This window comes from Oryzias latipes, chromosome 22 (genome assembly GCF_053564925.1).
Source record: "Oryzias latipes strain Hd-rR chromosome 22, Olatipes_Hd-rR_3.1".
NCBI classification, from domain to species: Eukaryota; Metazoa; Chordata; class Actinopteri; order Beloniformes; family Adrianichthyidae; genus Oryzias; species Oryzias latipes.
In genome coordinates this window covers 5353205-5371004 of record NC_136258.1, presented here as the reverse complement: position 1 = coordinate 5371004, position 17800 = coordinate 5353205, and the positions used below count along the sequence as shown (strand labels likewise).

General features: G+C 44.4%; 1 protein-coding gene across 6 annotated transcripts; it reads right to left on the bottom strand.

The window, feature by feature from the left end:
- Nucleotides 1-101: 101 nt before the first annotated feature.
- Nucleotides 102-17441, bottom strand: dapp1 (dual adaptor of phosphotyrosine and 3-phosphoinositides). 6 transcript variants are annotated; one of them, XM_023951746.2, is made up of 9 exons: nucleotides 17178-17441; nucleotides 10089-10211; nucleotides 8959-9092; nucleotides 6831-6961; nucleotides 6688-6735; nucleotides 6558-6620; nucleotides 6402-6487; nucleotides 5442-5529; nucleotides 102-665 (listed from the first exon to the last, which is right to left on the bottom strand). In XM_023951746.2, the coding sequence occupies exons 1-9, from the start codon at nucleotides 17234-17236 to the stop codon at nucleotides 642-644; spliced, it is 756 nt and encodes a 251-aa protein (XP_023807514.1). In that variant the 5' UTR covers nucleotides 17237-17441; the 3' UTR covers nucleotides 102-641. The 6 variants fall into 6 exon arrangements, with proteins under 6 accessions (XP_023807514.1, XP_023807513.1, XP_078796809.1 ...); XM_023951745.2 differs by having other exon boundaries at nucleotides 326-665; nucleotides 6402-6502; XM_078940683.1 differs by having other exon boundaries at nucleotides 326-665; nucleotides 5437-5529.
- Nucleotides 17442-17800: the final 359 nt, after the last annotated feature.

Sequence of the window (17800 nt, the reverse complement as noted above, 5' to 3'; positions counted from 1 at the left end):
ACCACAAAAGCGTCCCACGCTGAAGATGATTCTCATGATTCCAAAATTATTGGTTAGGTTGGAACGTAAAAAAATGGAATTAAAATCTGACAAAAACTTTTAAAAAAAAACAAAGAAATCACTTTTATATTTCATTTACATTCACAATATGACAAACAGTCATGTTTGGTGTAATCTGAAAAATATAATCCACGTTTTTCTCGTCTCTGATATTCAGATTAACTTTAACCCTTGTGCTATCCTATGGGGTCCAGATGACCCCACCCTTACACCCCACCCCCCCACCTCCATCTGAGATATTTTTTGAAGTCAAACTTTCAGTGTCTTTACAGTGATTTAAATATTTATTCTAAAACAGCAAATATAATACACAACTAAAGTGAGGTGGGGATCTATTTTGAACAACATGAATCTATACAACATTCCTCTGGTCCACTTTAGCTGAAACTCCAGAACAAACAGAAGGCTTTTCTGACCAAAATACTTTGGATATTTTTTCAGTCTTTAACATACAGCCGACAGTCGATCCTCAGCACCTGAACTCAAACAGTTTTTCAAAATAAATGCACTTTTTTGAGGAGGATGTTGGGTTCCATCAGCGGTCAGGACCGTCTTCTGCAGCCGGAGCGCTTTCCGGTCCGTCATCGACCTTTTCTCGTCTGTGACTGCAAACAAACACGAGGCCGTGAACAACATGAGCCACAGCGACGGAGGCCTGAAGAGCACAAACAAACCCAACAGATTCATGGCCTGAAAGCTACAAAAACGTGCACATAAACCTCTGTCTGCAGAGCTAAGTGACTGTCTCAACTCCCAGCATCTCCATCTCTAAAACATACGTCTTAATGGTGTTTTTTTTTTATTTCTTTACAAACCAAACCTCTTATTCAAACTTTTCCTATGGGGACATTTCATGGGGGGTGCTCTGGATGTTTGGCAGACATGAACCCATTAACCCTTGTTCTATCCTATGACCCCACCCTTGCATTGACGTGTTGGGATGCCTGTGGGAGGGGCTAAGCCTTCATAAGGGGTGAACTTACTTTTCCCAGTTGAGGGAGAGCGGTCTTGGTTGCAGTGGTGGCAACAGGCTCTCCCGAAATCAGCTGAATTTATTGTCTGATTTTTCTTTTCTTTTTCTTTTTTTTTGGGGGGGGGGGGGTCAATAAAATCCCATTTTTGAAATTTTGAGTCTGCTGGCTTGGGCATCTTATTTCAGAGTGATTTATTTTTTTGCTGCTGAGAAGAACCCCGTCACAGCCACTGAGCTAAATACATTTGCACGCATATCCCGTTCTGTTAATGTCACTCTGGGGAGGGGCCAAAGTTGAAGATTCTACTTGTAAAAAACAAATCTAGAAAGTCACCAAAAGGAGCATTTTTGTTTTCAGCGTGCACTTATTTGACAAGGAGTTGCCAAAAGGCATCATTACTAACTGCTCTTGGAAAATATTATAGATGTAGAATTTATAACTTATTACACACATCATTGGAACACAAACACAGTTTTTCCTTTTTATACGTATAAGCGTTTATATTTAGCATTGATGTTTATTTTCATATTTAGCATATATATCAGAGTGCTTTTAAATGTCACATATATGTGTGGGAAATTCTGCCTCACAGGTAATAGAAATGTTAGAAAAATTGATTACCGTAATTTCCGGACTACAAGCCGCTACTTTTTTCCTGCGCTTACAGTCCTGCGGCTTATTCAGTGACGCGGCTAATTATTGGACTTTATTGGCGGCCGCCGTGTACGTATTTTTGGACACAGTGAATAGTTTGAATTCTCTAACATCAAACACAAGTCATTTGTTTTTCAACACACCTCTAAGCAGCCAAACAGCATGGACTTGACTTCAGGTCTTAGACACTTCAGTCATGGTTCAACAAAACGAAACACGCATGTCCAGCCGCATCCCAGAATCCTTTGGTGCCATTAGACCCAACGTGCACGTGATCGCCGCTACAATATGATGAAGCTTTCAAGTTAAAAGCAATCGTTAAAAGCAGCGTGAAAAAATCACCAACGGGTTTGGAAAAGCCGGTCAGCTGCGTGACGGAGAGAACAGCGCATGCTCAGGAGTGCATTTACCTCTGAGTCATAGTGACTCGGCTGGCTGCACGTAAATATGTGGCAATAATATCAGCCTTTATTTTGTCGGGACACGACTGGAAACACAAATTGACGTGGTCGTGTTAACGGTTTCTAAGGACTGAGCAGAGATTTGCATTGAAACGCTCACAGCCTCCGTGTGAGCTGGAGACTGCGTGTCGTGTGAGCTGCGGGGCCGATGGCAGTCTGAAGGCTCCCACACGTAACAACGCATCCGCCCCTCATACACAAAACGTACAGTATTAAGTCCGATTGCTCTGCACAGACACGATTTGCTCCGTCCACCGGCGCAATGGGGACGAAGCGCTCCTCCCTGTAGCCGCGCTGGCCAGAGCTGTCGGAGTAGATAGGAAGGGGAGACAAGGAGCGCGCGGGAGCGCGGAGGCGTCGAGCCATTCTGCAGGCTGCAGCCAGGGCTTACTCGAGGCGTCCGCGGAGCAAGTGTTTGTTGTGGAAGGAAACTTCTGACCCACGCGCCGCGAGGAGGCGCGCGTATCGCGCTGAGGCGCGCGCTTTTCAGTCGTCGCTGCTTTATTTTACTAGCGTGTTTTTTAACCAGCCCTGTTACTCCCATAACGCTGCCGCGACACAAGCGGAAGGAGAGCTTTACCCGTTCACCCCTCCATGCACTGCTGCTCATTCTTAAACACGTACAACAGAATGGCGAGCCGGGCGTTGGCCCCGCCTTTAGCCCCTAAGACTCATGGGAAATGGGGGATCGGGGATGTAAATTTCCTCATCATAACTGAGGGATGTAATGTTGATTATATGGTTACTGTTTGTAATTTTATGTGTGATACCTAGATTGTCAATAAGTTAAAAAAAAATAATAAAAATAAAAACCATAACTGAGGAACTTGTGAACAGAATAGAGCTGCATACTGTTTGGCAGATGCAGATAGACTCAAAGACATGAGCCTGAGGCAAAAATGACTCCACCCACTGTGTGCTAATAAATCACACTTACACTCTGAGTCAGGGAGTGATCCGTCAGGATGACAATGTTGCCTAATTCATGCGGCTTGTACCCCGACGCGGCTTGTGTAAGTATAAAATTAGTTAAACACGTGAAAATGGGTGGGTGCGGCTAATAATCGGGTGCGCTTTGTAGTCCGGAATTTACGGTAAATTTGACATAACTGCAAGCTAAGTTTTATTTGTATCTTTTACATTTGGTGCAGCGGGATGCTTATTTCTGATTTTAACCCTTGTGTTATCTTAGATGACCCCACCCTTACATTGACGTGTTCTCCCTACCATGACAAAGGTGGATGAAGGTGGAAAGATTACATGTAATCCATGGACACCAGTGAAGATCACAAATCATTGAAGAAAAAAGGTTCAGAGCACTGTCTAGTGCAGGGGTGTCAAACATACGGCCCGTGGGCCGTGTCCGGCCCGCCAGGTGTTTTAGACAGGCCCACACATGAAGAGTAAAAATCATAGGGATGTTTAAAAAAGAAAGCAAGTTTCTAGTCCATTCCTGTGGCGAGTTATGATTTTTTTAAGAAATAACTGAAATGCGCAATTCCGCCACTAAGGTGAGCAAAGGAAAAGCTTAACAGTTGAAACAAGATAAATCTTTATGTGCCAAAAACAAAACCTAACAGCTCTGTGTCTGGGTAGGCAGTAGTTTGGTTCCCTGTGAGCCTCACCACTGAAGGATGATCAGTAGTGACACCCTAATGACCAAAATGTTGTCAAAAAGAAAAAAAGGTTGAAGTGAAGTCCTGAGCTTTCCAGGGAAATGGAAAGCGTTGTTTGTTCACGGAGCTAAATGCAAACCTGCAAGCTTGGTATGTCATCAACAGGTTATCCAAGAACATAACATTCAGCACCACTATGAGACTCTCCACAAAGAAAAGTTTCACCATTTGCAGTTAAGAAGAAAAAAGATTTAGCAACTATTAGCTGGACTGATAAATAACCATCTGGATTTACTGCAGCCGTGACGTCAGTGATGGATCAGTGAAAGCTAGCTACCTTATTGCAAACAAGTTGGAGCAAACATCCAATCCATTTTCTGATGGTGAACTTATTGAAAAATGCTGAAGGCTGCAGAAGTCTTGTGCCTCAAAAAGCAGTCGACCTTAAACATGAGTCTGTCAAGAACTACGATCAGATCCAACATCTCTGAGGTCTTATGTTCATAAATGTTTGCAAGTTCAATTTAGTGTAATTTTTTCATCGTTTGGACGTTTACATTTTAGGAAGATGTTTCTATTCTTACTGTAGCCCCTCTTGACTTTATTATCAGGATTGCTTCAGTGTCAGATTTAAAATATTCAGTCTTTATAAAATTGAACAAACCAATATTTTTTTAAAGTGAAATTAATTTTATCTAAGATCCATTGGCTTCGTGAATGAATGTGTAATAAGAAACGATAAGGCTACCATGTTGGTTGAGGCCTTTTTTTCCTATTGGGTAAAAAAAACAAGAATAAAGCTTTATTTTGCCTTTACGCTACTGGTCCGGCCCACTTGAGTTCAGACGGGTTGAATGTGGCGCCCGGACCAAATTGAGTTTGACACCCCTGGTCTAGTGGGTCTAGATGACCCAACTCCCAATGTTAATGTGCCTAGGATAGCACAATGGTTACTCCCAACACGATTCCTGTCTACCGTCTCAGATTCAGTTCATTACTGGAATGGACAGATTCTTGGGGGGGGGAGGGGGGGTAAGGAGAATCTGTCTGTTTGCAGATGATGTGTTGCTTCTGGGTTTCTCAGGTCATGACCTTCAAGTCTCACTAGAACTTTGCAGCTCAGTGCGAGTTCAAGTCTGACCAACTCAGAGATTGACAATGGAGGGAAAATGGAGAGTTGTAATAAAAAGGAACTCTCCCAGAGCATTGCACCTTATAATTTAGGCTGAAAAATGTGCAATAAAGATTATTGGAAAAAAAAATGCATCCATAGTGTACTGTCAAACGTGTGTGAATGTCAAGTGTTGTGGTGTCGTAAATAAACAGCGTGATGACGACTTAAAATATATATATATATATATATATATATATATATATATATATATATATATATATATATATATATATATATATATATATATATATATATATATATAATTTAGGTTTACTGACATCACCACCAGGGGGTGCCATTTTTTAATCTGACTAAAGAAGTATTTGTTTTCCTGTTGCGGAAGTCTCCTTTATGTCATTCTGGAAAAACCCTTTATTGGTCAATCACTCTGACACTGAAGAACCCACTAGTACAAAAAAAGCAACTGAGGTCCTACAGAGCTGAACTACCCCTCCCCCCCCCCCCCCCTTCACACACACGCACACACACACACACACCTTACCAGCTTCCACCGAAGAATCTTGATCCACTCGTCTGCCTCCACTGCTGTCTTTGCGCAGAAATAAAAGGTTCTCTCTGGAAACACCAGACTGGAGACACACAGAACACGGATCTGTTAACCCGGATCACAGACATCCAGAACCAGAGGTAGAAAAGAAAAAAGAATCCGTCTGGATTGTAATGATAGCTTCATTTGAACAGTGAGAGATAGAAAATCAAGAATTTGACCCCCAAACCATAATGTTTCCACCTCCATGCTTGCCAGTGAGGATGGTGTTCTTGGGGTCACAGGCAGCATTTCTCTTCCTCCAAACAACGATACCTTCTCCCAACCGCTCTCTAAATCATGAAGGCGCTTAAGGCGGCACACATGCCACCTTAAGCAGGGGGACTTTGCGAGCTCTAGAGGATGTTAAACCATTGCAGCGTAAAGTCTTCTCAACGGTCTTCTTGGCGACTGTGGTTTCAGCTGCTCTGAGATCACCAACTAACTCCTGCCGTGTAGCTTTAGGCCGATTTCTACTAGCAGCCATGAATGCATAGCTGGCTCCCACTGGACTGTTAGTGCATGTGTGTGCACACAACAACATCTGCAGACACGTGGAGCTGCATGCATGTCAGCTTATGCAATGATCCGCTTCAGAAACGCGGAGCAGCTGCTGGTGTTTCAGTCGTTTTATTTTTGGAACTAAACCGTGGACCACGGTTTCACACGGTTTGCATTCAGAGCAGAAAAATCAAAGCACCACTTCCCGTTTGAACAGAAAAGCTACGTCTGTGCGCTGGTCCTGAAGCACTTCTCCTTCCTCCCCCATGTCTTCTTCTGTGATAGGGAGGGATCAAACTTCCCCTTTTTTAAACACACAAACAACAGAAGCTGCTGCTGGGGGGGAAGTGACCTTGTCAACAGCTGTCATACTAAACGAACGAGCTGAAAGGAAAGACTTTCTCTCCGTTTTACCAGATGCAGTTGACCCGGTCCTGGGAGTAATCGAACTGGACCGCAGAGCAGGACCTCAGATCCAGCGTCCGGATGGGCTCCTTGCTCTGCAGCAGAAACAGCTGAAAGTCAAAGTTGCAGCTGAGGAGCAGAGACGCATCTTCATCACAAACTCACCTCTTTGTCTTTGAAGTATTTCAGCTCATATCTGTTGAGCGTGAACCACCTCAGCTTCCAGTTCTGCAAAACAGCCTGATCTTAGACCCCTCAGTCACGCCTCCACCCACGGCAGCTCAGGCGGTCTTACCTTCACGATGGCGCCCTGTTTGACCAGGTACCCCTCCTTGGTGCCCAGCTGCAAGACAAGTTCAGAGTCAGACCGTTCCCTTCAGAGAGAAAAGCCTCTCGAGCGTCACAGGTGAAGCTCAAAGCTGCCGCATGGTTTCGTACCGCCGGAGCGGCGACCACCAGGTCGTTCTCCGTGCAGCCCGTCTTTATGGCCGTGTGAACCCGCACAGACTCGTAGATGGACGGTTCCTCCACGTGCCACGGATATGGACTTTTCAGAACAATGAGGGTTCCTGGTTGAGACACAGAGGAGGTCACACAGAACCAGTACTCACACAGCAAAACCACACAAGCTCGGGTCAGACCCAGAACAGTGCAGGCCAGAGAAACGCGGTGATGACCTGTCCAGGTGAGCCCCGCCTTCACCTGGGCACAGCTGATAAGGAGAAAGCAGGACAGCTGGATGAGTTCTCGTTTTAACTGCAGACCAGGATTGGACTCTCAGACGGACCAGAACCTTCTGACCGTGACTCCAGCACTTCCAGTTTTTTTTTTTTTTTTTTTACTTGTCCTGTCCAACAGCTGAGCAGGCAGATGAGAACTGAGGGCCTCTTGTGTTGGACATATTGTACTTTAACAATAGGGGTTATTAAACATCAGACAAACCAAAGGTATGTCTGAACAAACCCCTTTTGTAATTGAGGCCAAACTTTATTCATTTCAACCATGTTTGAAAATCTTGGGTGTTGGACCGGATGGAAAAGGAAAGAAGGGAAGAAGAGAGAGTGTTGTTAGAGAGAGAGAGAGGGGGGATAGGAGGGTGATAATAGGAGGGGGGGGGGGGGATAAGACCATGAAGCAGCATAAAGCAACAAGTTTACTGGTTGTTTATCATTACGGTAAGGTTCAAATGTAGTACAAAAAGGGCGGGGCCTGTCCACACACACTCAAATGTCATCAACACACCTGCTAGCTGCAAAAATGTCCACCTGTCGACATGTACACAAAACAGATAGTGTTCACACGCATACTTATGCCTTTAAACTAACTAGTGTGAAATATTTCCTTCAATCACGCAAACTATTAGTGGAAAGGGGAGCTAACACCTGTGCTCAGGTGAGTGTATATGTTCCTCTAAAATGGATGATGGAATGTGTAAAGAAGGAAGGAGAGTGCCCAGCCATCCCCACACCAAGACCCCCGCCGCAGCAGCAGCGGCAGCCGGAACCCCTAACGCCACACGGCAGCAGGCAGGGAACAACCACCCCCCCGGCGACCAAATCCACCACCCAGGCCAGGGCCAGCAGGACCGCCGCGAGGCCCCCAGAGCCAGAGAGCAGGCAGACATGGGGGGAAAGAGAGCACCTCCCCAGCCCAGCCAGGAGAGCAGCCCCCCGCCGCGCCGGGAGAGCCCAACGCAGGGCCCCACCCGAGAAGGGTGCTCACAGCTCCAGACGAGCACCCCATCACCACCCAGGAGTTCCGGGCATCCCCCCGCCCCAACCCCAGGTACGAGCCAGGACCCCCCCAAGGGAGACCCGCTCCGCACACCAGGCAGCCACCCACCCGGCCCATGGTTGGTCCAGGGAGGAGCAAGGCAGGGGCCCGCCGCCCCCGCCCAGGAGGGGGGCACCCGGGAAAAAAGGGGGCCCACAAGGGGTGTTGTAAACATGGCCCGACCAGGCTCGGCCACAGTTGGAAATTTGGCGGGGCCCAGCGCTCAGGGGCAAGGGCCAGAACCCACCCCCCAGGGACACGAACACCCCCGGCTCAGGTGTAATGTGAACCAGCACTTCCAGTTCCAGGCACCTTAACATTGGGAGTTGGGTCATCTAGACCCACTAGACAGTGGTCTGAACCTTTTTTCTTCAATGATTTGTGATCTTCACTGGTGTCCATGGATTACATGAAATCTTTCCACCTTTATCCACCTTTGTCATGGTAGGGAGAACACGTCAATGTAAGGGTGGGGTCATAAGGGATAAAAGGCATTTTCATTTATAGTTTTAAATCCTAAACGAATAATAAAAAACGAGAATTTATCAAATTAGCTGCTTTATTGTTTTGCCACAAAGTTAGTTGAATCGTTTATGTATCGATTCGTGGACCTGTATGGAGATGTGGTTCCATTCATGTGACAGGGAGAGATACAAATTCCAATTTTTATCACATTTGTCGGTTATTTCCAATAAACATCGGCTTTTTATGCAGTTAAACACATAAGCACCGACTGTGTCACATGGTGGAGAGGACCCCGGGGAGGCTTCTGTGGCATGGGGGGGGGCATTACCTGTGTCACTGCCCAGCAGAGGTTGGTTGGCAAAGTGGCTGACGAAGTCCTGGAGGGTGGGAAACTCGTTGAAGCCGAACTTGTAGACGCTGTCTTTGCGCTCCACATGAAAATGCTTCACAGAATCCTTTGCTCTGCCCGTCCCAGAGGAAAAAAAACGTCTTCAAACAACTGATGATTTTAAGACCAACGTTTGCAGAAAAACAGGATATTTAGGAGCAAAGATGTGCAAAGATTTGCACATCAAGTCCTGCATGCAGATTGATCATAATACGCTGACTCTTCCTGCTTTTCAAAGTTTTCAAAATAAAAGATTCATAAAAAGAGGATTTTTGTTTCCTAATTCTCATGGAATTACGACGGGAATGAATTTCTCCACAGACCCCTGAAGAGAAATGAATTTTTTACATAAAAGTGTTGCTGACCATCATAAACACTTCCTGTTTGAGGCTACTTTAGAACAAAATTTGGAGCCAGATCAGTTCATCGGGTGACCAGCAGGGGAGTGTTGCACATTTAGGTCCGTCTGCATTCACTTCAATGTTAGACACTCTAACTCATCCCAGTTCTAAACCTCTATAACTCAACCAAATGAAGGCTTGACCTTCATGATTGACAGGTGACATTAAAATTAGTAGCTTTGGATTCACCGCCATGGTTTGTTTTTCACATATTTTTGTCCATTTTCAGGAAAGTAAGGGTAAAACGATGTCCAATAAGAAATCAACAGGTCATGTGACCACAGGGTTTCTCCATCATTTATAAAGCTGTGGTATTTTGGGAAATAGCAGGCCGTTAATCCCGCCTTTTTCCCCTTAAAAAAAAAAGAAAAAAAGGGGGGGTTTTGCCAACATAATTTTTGTCTAGAATGGTGTTGACTGTATTTTAGGGTATCTAGCTTAATATGGGCCCAACACAAAGCAGCAGGTCACATGACCTGAGGGCGTGTCCATGTCAGAACAGGTTTTTTTAATGCAGCAAAGCCCAAATGACCATCTGATTCTGAAAGAATGCCCAGACATAAAACCCCACAAGAACACAGTTGTCCTTTTCATCCAGAAATACCAGCAGGAGCCTAAGAGTCTCTGCATGTCCAGTTCAAGCTGAACCTGAAAGAGCAGCCCACTGACCTGACAGAGAGGGCAAAGCAGGACGGACCCTCCTTACTGTTCCGGAGGAGATAACTTCCGTCCAACCCGTTGGACAGGAGGAGGGCCTCTGCGGCGTGGCGGGACAGGTCGTAGTGGTACCACCTGTAGTAGACAGGGAGCGGCATATGAGCATTCAATGGAGGAGTCTGATGGTTCAGAATGGAACAGAAAAATGCCTCCAGAGTCTGAAGATCTGATTCTGCCCCCAGGATCTCCATCACATTTTAGACACACCTAAGAAACCAAAATGAGTCTGCTCTTCAGAAAAATCAATCTTTAACCACAAGAATTTGAACTTTGGACCAGAATAGAGCGGCTGAATGAAGGAGAACCAGCAGATTCATGGACCAGCTTCAGCTTCAAACTCTAAACGAGCTCATGCAAAGTGACTCTGAGATTACAGGAGAGGTTTTTTTTTTTTCAGAGGTCGTTCTTGGTTTCTTAAAAAAAACAGAAAACATTTCTTAAACCTCGAGTCCAAATTCCAGCAGCAGCCAAGCAGGATGGACTGTAGTCCAAAGATTTGAAGTCACTGCAGATAATCTGGACTTTCTCTCACTCTGACAGAGTCCCCCTCCAACCCAGAAAAGCCCCCACTGACTGTACATAGGAACTGGACGTCAGCCATTGAAAATGACTCACTTCTGGTTCTAACAAAATAGCCAATTCACTCGTCATTTTCCACCATACAGACACCGCCATGTTTTTTATCACTGAAACCAACACGGCAGCTACCATAGTAAAAATCTGTGACCAAGATAAGTCATCAAACTAGTAGAAATACATTTGCACTAGCAAACTGTAGGTCCTCAGTAGATGAACCATCAAGCCCAGCGGCTTAATCCCTTGACCATCTGGAGATATTGTATCTGGACCTCGTGCCTTATGATTATATCAATGGTATTAAGATAAAAAACTAAATAATTCACTCTGTACACAGTTAAATATTCTACTGTTATTGCTGCATAGTTGTTGCCATAGTGCCAGAAACTCCCTCCATGACACATGGAGATGTTTTTGTACCAGAGGTAGTACTTCTTTCCAGAGGTCTAGTGTGTTGTGACAAAGGAGATTCCTGGTCATGGAGGCTGCTCTCATAGCCTGACCATTTCTACAAATACAACGTGTTGTGTGCTTATATTGTGCATTGGTAACGCTTTCTGGCTCAAAGATTGGTTTTCCCAGTGAGAAGCCATAATTTTGCTGTGTCTCTTGCTTTTAAAACGAATTTAGTTACACAATCTCTCTGACCTGGTCTACCCTTCTTCTTAGTTATTGGTTTTTAGAGGATACTACAAGAACCAGACAATGCTTTAATTATATTCTGATCCATAGACAAAATATCAAAGACATGAGCAAGATTTTTATGATTTCCATCTCTCCATTGCTTCTCTAAATGTCTAAATATTAGGGATGCCCCAATTCTGGATTCAAAACAGAACAGAAGTTTACACCATTAAATAGATTTAACCCCAAGATAGCTCGACATCACTTTTTTCCCCCAACTGTATTTCATTCTGATCACCTGTGACTATGAAATAGGTTTAAAAAAGCATATAAAACAATAGCTCATGTCTCAAGAGGTTAATAAAATTGTTGCATCCCTAATAAATATCACTTAAAAGTCCCACTCTGATCATCTTTTGAACTGTTTTCAAAGTGTTCCCAGTGTTCTTTTAATCATGACTGTGCAGTTTTTAGCCAAAATCTAAAGACCTGTGTCGTTTTCTATGTCATATATTCTGCAGGACGGGAGAAGATCATTAGAAATTCACCTCTGAATTGTGGGAAGGACCGTTTGAGTGGAGCAACCCCATCCCCCTTTCCCATCATCTATCTGTTTACGTGCTCTCTTGCTTGCTTACAGCCTCTAACAAACCCAACATAAAATTACCCCTGCAACAAAAATGGCGAGCAATATTAGAGCTCAGACAAAGAATACAAAGACGCAAATGGATCTAATCATCTGAAAGTGGATGGATCAGAATGGAGCAAGGGAGGGGGCTTCCACCTTTAGGATGTGGTGGAACCAGAGATTGGCATCATGGATGTACATCCGACAAATCTGCAGAAACTGCATGATGCTGTCATGACAATATGGAACAAACTAGGCACGTTAAGGCAGTTCTAAAGGCAACAGAGTCCAACCCGGTGAGGGGAGCTTCAGGCAAGAATGGTTACTCTCACAGATGAGTAACAGCTGTTTATTTCTCAATAGAAGTCATCAAGCAGCCCTGAGTCAGAGTCATTTGAATCTGGTGGTTTGTTCTTTTACTATATGGGGGGTAGGGGGGTGCCCGTTCTAGAAGAAATCCGGAGCTTCACTGCACAGTCAGAGGGAAGTGAAAGCTCTTCACTTGCATTAACGCTTGATCCAGCTTAGAAACTGCAGCAGAGTTTGGGTTTGAAGCACACGCCCACAAAACTACTGAGATGGATCTCCAAAGACTTAAGGTCTACGCCAGGAGTCTGCAACCTTCAACACCAAAAAGAGCCATTCAGGGCGGCTTTTCCTGAACCAAATGAGTAACCATCTCTGCACTTTTGTACTTTTCTTTTATCATTAGAATAACTGAACTTTTGCCTCTTAAGCATTAAAAAAACTTGGCAAAATGAAGAGAAGCTATTCTAGCGGCTCTGGAGCAGCATGCCGCTCTTTCATCCCCTGGAGGGGGGGGGGTCTTCGGCTGAGAACACGGACCAGAGTCAGTTATGGGATGGAAAGTTCTCCTAAAATGTTGAATGAGAAGTGAATGAAAGCCTCATCATTAGTCCTGCACAAATTTATCTTTATCGCGGTATGTGCATATCGCAAAAGACGACAAAAATTGCGATAAATGGTAACTTTAAATGTGCCAAAACAACCGTCTGGCACCTTGAAAAATTTAACGAATCAAATAAATCCCTTCATGCTGATGGATATCTTTTATGTTCGATGTTTGTACATTAGGGTCATTTGGAGTATGATTTAAGTTATGGTGTTACTGGTGACTTACGTTTATTGAAATGAAACTGTTACAACGAAATGTAAATGATGATGTAAATGATTGTTTTGCTATTTCTTCATGCATCGCAAGTTATATCGTCAACGCAATATTGATCATTAATATCGCAAATCGCAGGTTTTTCTCATATCGTGCAGCCCTACTCATCATGCAGAACCTCTCCGGGTCGTCTATCGACCAGCTGTTGTATTTTTGTGAGCAGGTCTGAACCAGGAGCGGGACGGAACCAGGTGAGCTGATCGTCCCTGGAGCGGGTCAGAACCAGGGCAGCTGCTCGTCCATGGAGCAGCTCCCCTGTGCTGGAGACTACGGTCGGCCAGCGGTAAACAGGAAAAGTTCATAACATGACTTTTAAAAAACAAAACAAAAAACTAACAGGCTGAGTATTACAAATCTAAAGGTAGACTTTTCTAAGTAAAGTTCTGTGTGACCATCGACCTGCGTCACCGCCACGACTCCCACCAACGTGTGATCCCAACAATGTTCTGACCCAGGCAGGACAAGGATGGAATGTCCTGAAGAAAACAGTAGGTTTAACGGCACCTGCAGATATGTTTGCTTTCAGCGACTTTACCAGAATGATTCATATGAAACGAGGAATTAGCAAACAACAAAGTCTCAAATGTGGTGAGACATCCCATAATAAACATGAAGCTTTAGCCCAAAAACATCCTGATCCAGATAAGAAAATAGTTGTTTGTTGCAAAAATCTATTGGAGAAGCGGATTATCTGCTGGTTAATGACCACATATCTGCTAGTTTTGAGGCCTCTGGGGAAATAGTTCTCATCAGAACCCGTTAAAAGACAGAGGATAAAAAATGAACATCTCTTCAAGAACTTTTAAAGTGAGTGAAATGATGCAGTTCCCTGGAAACACCAGCTTTTCCAAAGGGTGTAGCAGCTCCCTGTGTTTTCATTTCTCTGGGAAACTGATCCAAATGGCTCTGAGGGGTAAAGGTTGCAGAACCCTGTTCTAGCAATAAAATTGTTTTTTACAAGACAAAAGCACAGATGAGTTCCTATAACAAACAGTAAGACAGCCTGAGCTACATCTGCTGCAGCAAATGTGCTTGAATGAAAACACCAGTCCATTTCCTCTCTTTTAGATATAGATCTACTTTGGTGGGCTGTCATTTCCCCTACTAACTAATGAGGACTCTCTTAGTTTAAGATCCAATACAAAAAGTATTTAGTACAAAGACATATTTTTCTCATTAACCTCTGGACAGCCACTAAACGTTTTTGAACAATGTAAGATAAATAGTTTTAAAGGTACGCTTTAACTCAAAGATGAAATTTTTCCCCAAGACTTTGCTCTGCATTTGAAATGAGGGATGGTGCTATTTCATATAAGGAAGCGATTCTGTAGCATAATTAAAAATAAAAGTCAATACAAGAAATGCTTTTTCCTTTTCAAAATAAAGCTGCATTCATTGACTCAAAATTAAAATGAAAAACAATCCGCCAAACCACTTTCTTTCTTCTTCAATACCGCTCATTTTGTCTCTTAATTAAAACGATAAAGAAAATGGTATTTGACATTTGATTTTCAAAAAGTTCTCTAGTGAATATGTAGCAAAATTACATTACAAATATCTTATTTGACAATTATAATTAGACTAACAGAAATGCTTTTTATTTTCACAATGAAACTGCATCAAATGACTCAAAAATAAAATTAAAAATCCATCCTTCACAATGCTTTTTCATTTTCTACATCAACATTGCACATTCTGTGACATAAATAAAGCGTAAATGCAATCGTTTGCACCTCCCCTCGTAAAAAGTGTAGCAGAATTCAATTCCAGTCAGCATTTCCAGGACGGAGGGGGGGCCAAAGGGGAGGTGCTCACTCTTTGTCTGCGCTGTTCGCCAGATTGGGTTCGTTTTGGTTCTAAATTTGCGGTTAAAAATGGCTTATGCATAGTTTGGGCGACTTTGCGGTCGGTTCGGCGGTTTTTATTTTCTCATGGAAATATGTGTGGCTGTTGGAGTTCCGCTAAGCTTCTATGTACTGGAGCTCCGTGAACGCACCAGGCCGCGTGTGGGAGGAGCTACCAGCTAAAGTTTTTAGCCTGGTTGCTACATGGAGCAGTGTCTGTGTTTATCTCAATTACAATGCATGGAAGACACAGAGAATGTTGAGAGATCAGGTTTATTTATTTTGAATACATCCTGATTCCATGTTTGAGTTCGTGAGATTCTCCCAGAGAAAGTCTCTGCTTCAGCTCCCTTGATGGCGGCTGCTGTAGCAGTGTTTCCATCTCTCTCTGACCAAGTTTGAAAGCTGGCTGTGCCGCATTAACCCGAGAGGGACATAATAATACCAGGGGACCTGATTTATGGGGTCTATGTAAAAAATATCATATGGTTCAGGAGAAGGAGTAGGATTAAGCGAATATTACGTGCCAACAACATTCTGTGTGGCCAATGCCGAAATATGTGGGAATAGGACCAGCATTTATTTTGTCTGGACCGGATTGGAAACACAAATTCACATGATTGTTTGAACGGTTTCTCAGGACTGTCCGAAGCGGCACTTCTGTCTTTGAAAGCAGACTCGAAGGTGCTGCTCTGCGAGGAGACACGGTCCTCCCGAGTCCGGCACCTCGCTCACGAAGAACAGCCGGACAAACAAAGCGTCCTCCAGAGCGCCCACTGTCACAAAGCAGCCTCCCCTGCCTCAAACACGAAGCTACAAGTCCGGCTGCATTGACCAGAGACATGCTTCGCTCGCGCAGCGCATCGAGCCACAGAGAGTTAGCACTGACGTCATCGCCCCCCTCCCTCCTGGAAATGTCGACTTAGATTGAATTCTGCTACACTTTTTGCGGGGGGATATGGAAGCAAAAATGCAATCCCCTCTTTGCATTTTCCCTTTATTTATGTCACAAGATGCGCAACAACGATGTAGAAAATGAAAACGCATTTTGAAAGATGGATTTTTAAATTTATTTCTGAGTCATTTGATTAAGAGGAAAAAGAAAAAGCCAATTTGCTTTTTCATTTTCATTTTGAGTCAACAAAAGCAGCTTCATCTTGAAAATGAAAAGCATTTCTGTAGTGACTTTTTTTTTAAATTATGCTACAGAAACGCTTCCATACAAGGTCTCTCGACTAAAAACAATGTTATAGAACTATCTTAGCCATACATTTCTAAGTCTAACAGACTAAACTTAAATTCTCTTATAAAATGATAATTGTTTTTATTTTCTTCATCCAGAAAGCCATAAGTGAAGGCCATAAGCCATAAGTATGGCTTTCTGGCTGAAGAGAGCTCCAGGTTGCAGACCCCTGGTCTACACCAAGGTCATCAGAGTCAGATCCACTATCAGATGTTTGAGCCAAACTTTTACAGTGTCCCCAAGGAGGAACTCGCTGCTGGAAGAAAATTTTCTTATGGGAGACCGTCCTTTGTACGAGTGACACAAAGCCAGAGCTGTTTCCCACAGCCCTTGGTTCACTCAGAAAGGAGAAAAGACGTCAGTCGGTTCCTGTTGTGAAACACGGAGGGAGATCCTTTATGGTCTGGGCTACGTCAGAGTCTGTGCCAAATGTCCGAACGCTTGGAGTCTGTCTTCAGGGATCAAACAAGACAATGGTCCAAAAACAGGAAGCATCCCTCCTGCAAGAAAGACCCGTCCACCAAGCTGAGACGGTTTGAGATGTTTGTTCTGGAGGAGTGGACCAGAACATCTGCTGACAGGAGCAGGACTCTCTCCAGTTACTCAAGTTGGTCAACCAAAGATGAAGTGAAGGGTTTCATCACTTCAGACCTGAAGTTTCATCATCTGCTTTCCAAAGGGTTCTGACTGTTCTTCATTGGTTGGTTTCAGTGTCCACTTCCTTCAGGAAAGTTCTGACTGACAACCAACAACAGCGGTTCTGGAAAACCCAACAGAGAGGACCGTCATCTTCTGACGGTCGGTAGCACTTCTTCCTGCAGCAGAAGTTAATGATGAACCAACTCTGTTGTTGCTTCCTCAAAGCACCGCGTGCAAAGCCAGAAACGCTAAACTGTAACGGATTTCTTCAGCGGGGGGAGAGTAACGCGTTACTCACCCCAGACTCTGCAGCTCGTCCCCGAGATCCTCCGAGGACGCGTCGCTGTACACGCTCATGATGATGAGGATGAAGATGATGATGATGATGATGATGATGATGAGGGGCTCGGCCGGACCGGAAGTCAAAGCTGTCAATCACGGACACGCCCGCCGAGACGCACTGACTCAGGGATCTCCGTCCGCGACCAGAACCGCGGGTGAATGTAGATGGTTCGGCGCGTGAACTGCGTGACCAACTCAAGTCTGGTCGAATGCCAGGGGGAGGAGCTTATGTGAAGCCCGTCCCCCAACATTTCGTCAGCTGCGGTCCACACCTGCGTTCCGGTTGTGCCGGTTTCTGTCCGTTCACTCTCTGAATGTTCCTTTGTTTATTTTTATCTATTTGACATGAACCCCCCCCCCCCCCCCCCAATTCATCCAGTCCTGTAGGGGGGGGGGGGTATGGTGACCTAATACTACTGTTTCCTGTTTCAACAAAGCAGTCAGGGAAATTTCCTGGATGTCTGTTCACGTGCTGAGAAAAGCTCGGTGATAAGAGTGCTTTAATGGAGATGTGAACCCAAAGCAGAGTTCATTAGAAACTCACCTCTGAGTTGTGGGCGGGACCGCCCCTTCCCTCCC

Excerpts from the sequence above, each read along its gene's own strand:
- dapp1 (XM_023951741.2), bottom strand. The coding sequence starts at position 17,236 with ATGAGCGTGTACAGCGACGCGTCCTCGGAGGATCTCGGGGACGAGCTG. Across the intron at positions 10,212-17,177 it reads GACGAGCTGCAGAGTCTGGG|GTGGTACCACTACGACCTGT; the intron begins GTGAGTAACGCG and ends TGTCTACTACAG. Across the intron at positions 716-5,441 it reads AGATTCTTCGGTGGAAGCTG|GCCTCCGTCGCTGTGGCTCA; the intron begins GTAAGGTGTGTG and ends TGTGCTCTTCAG.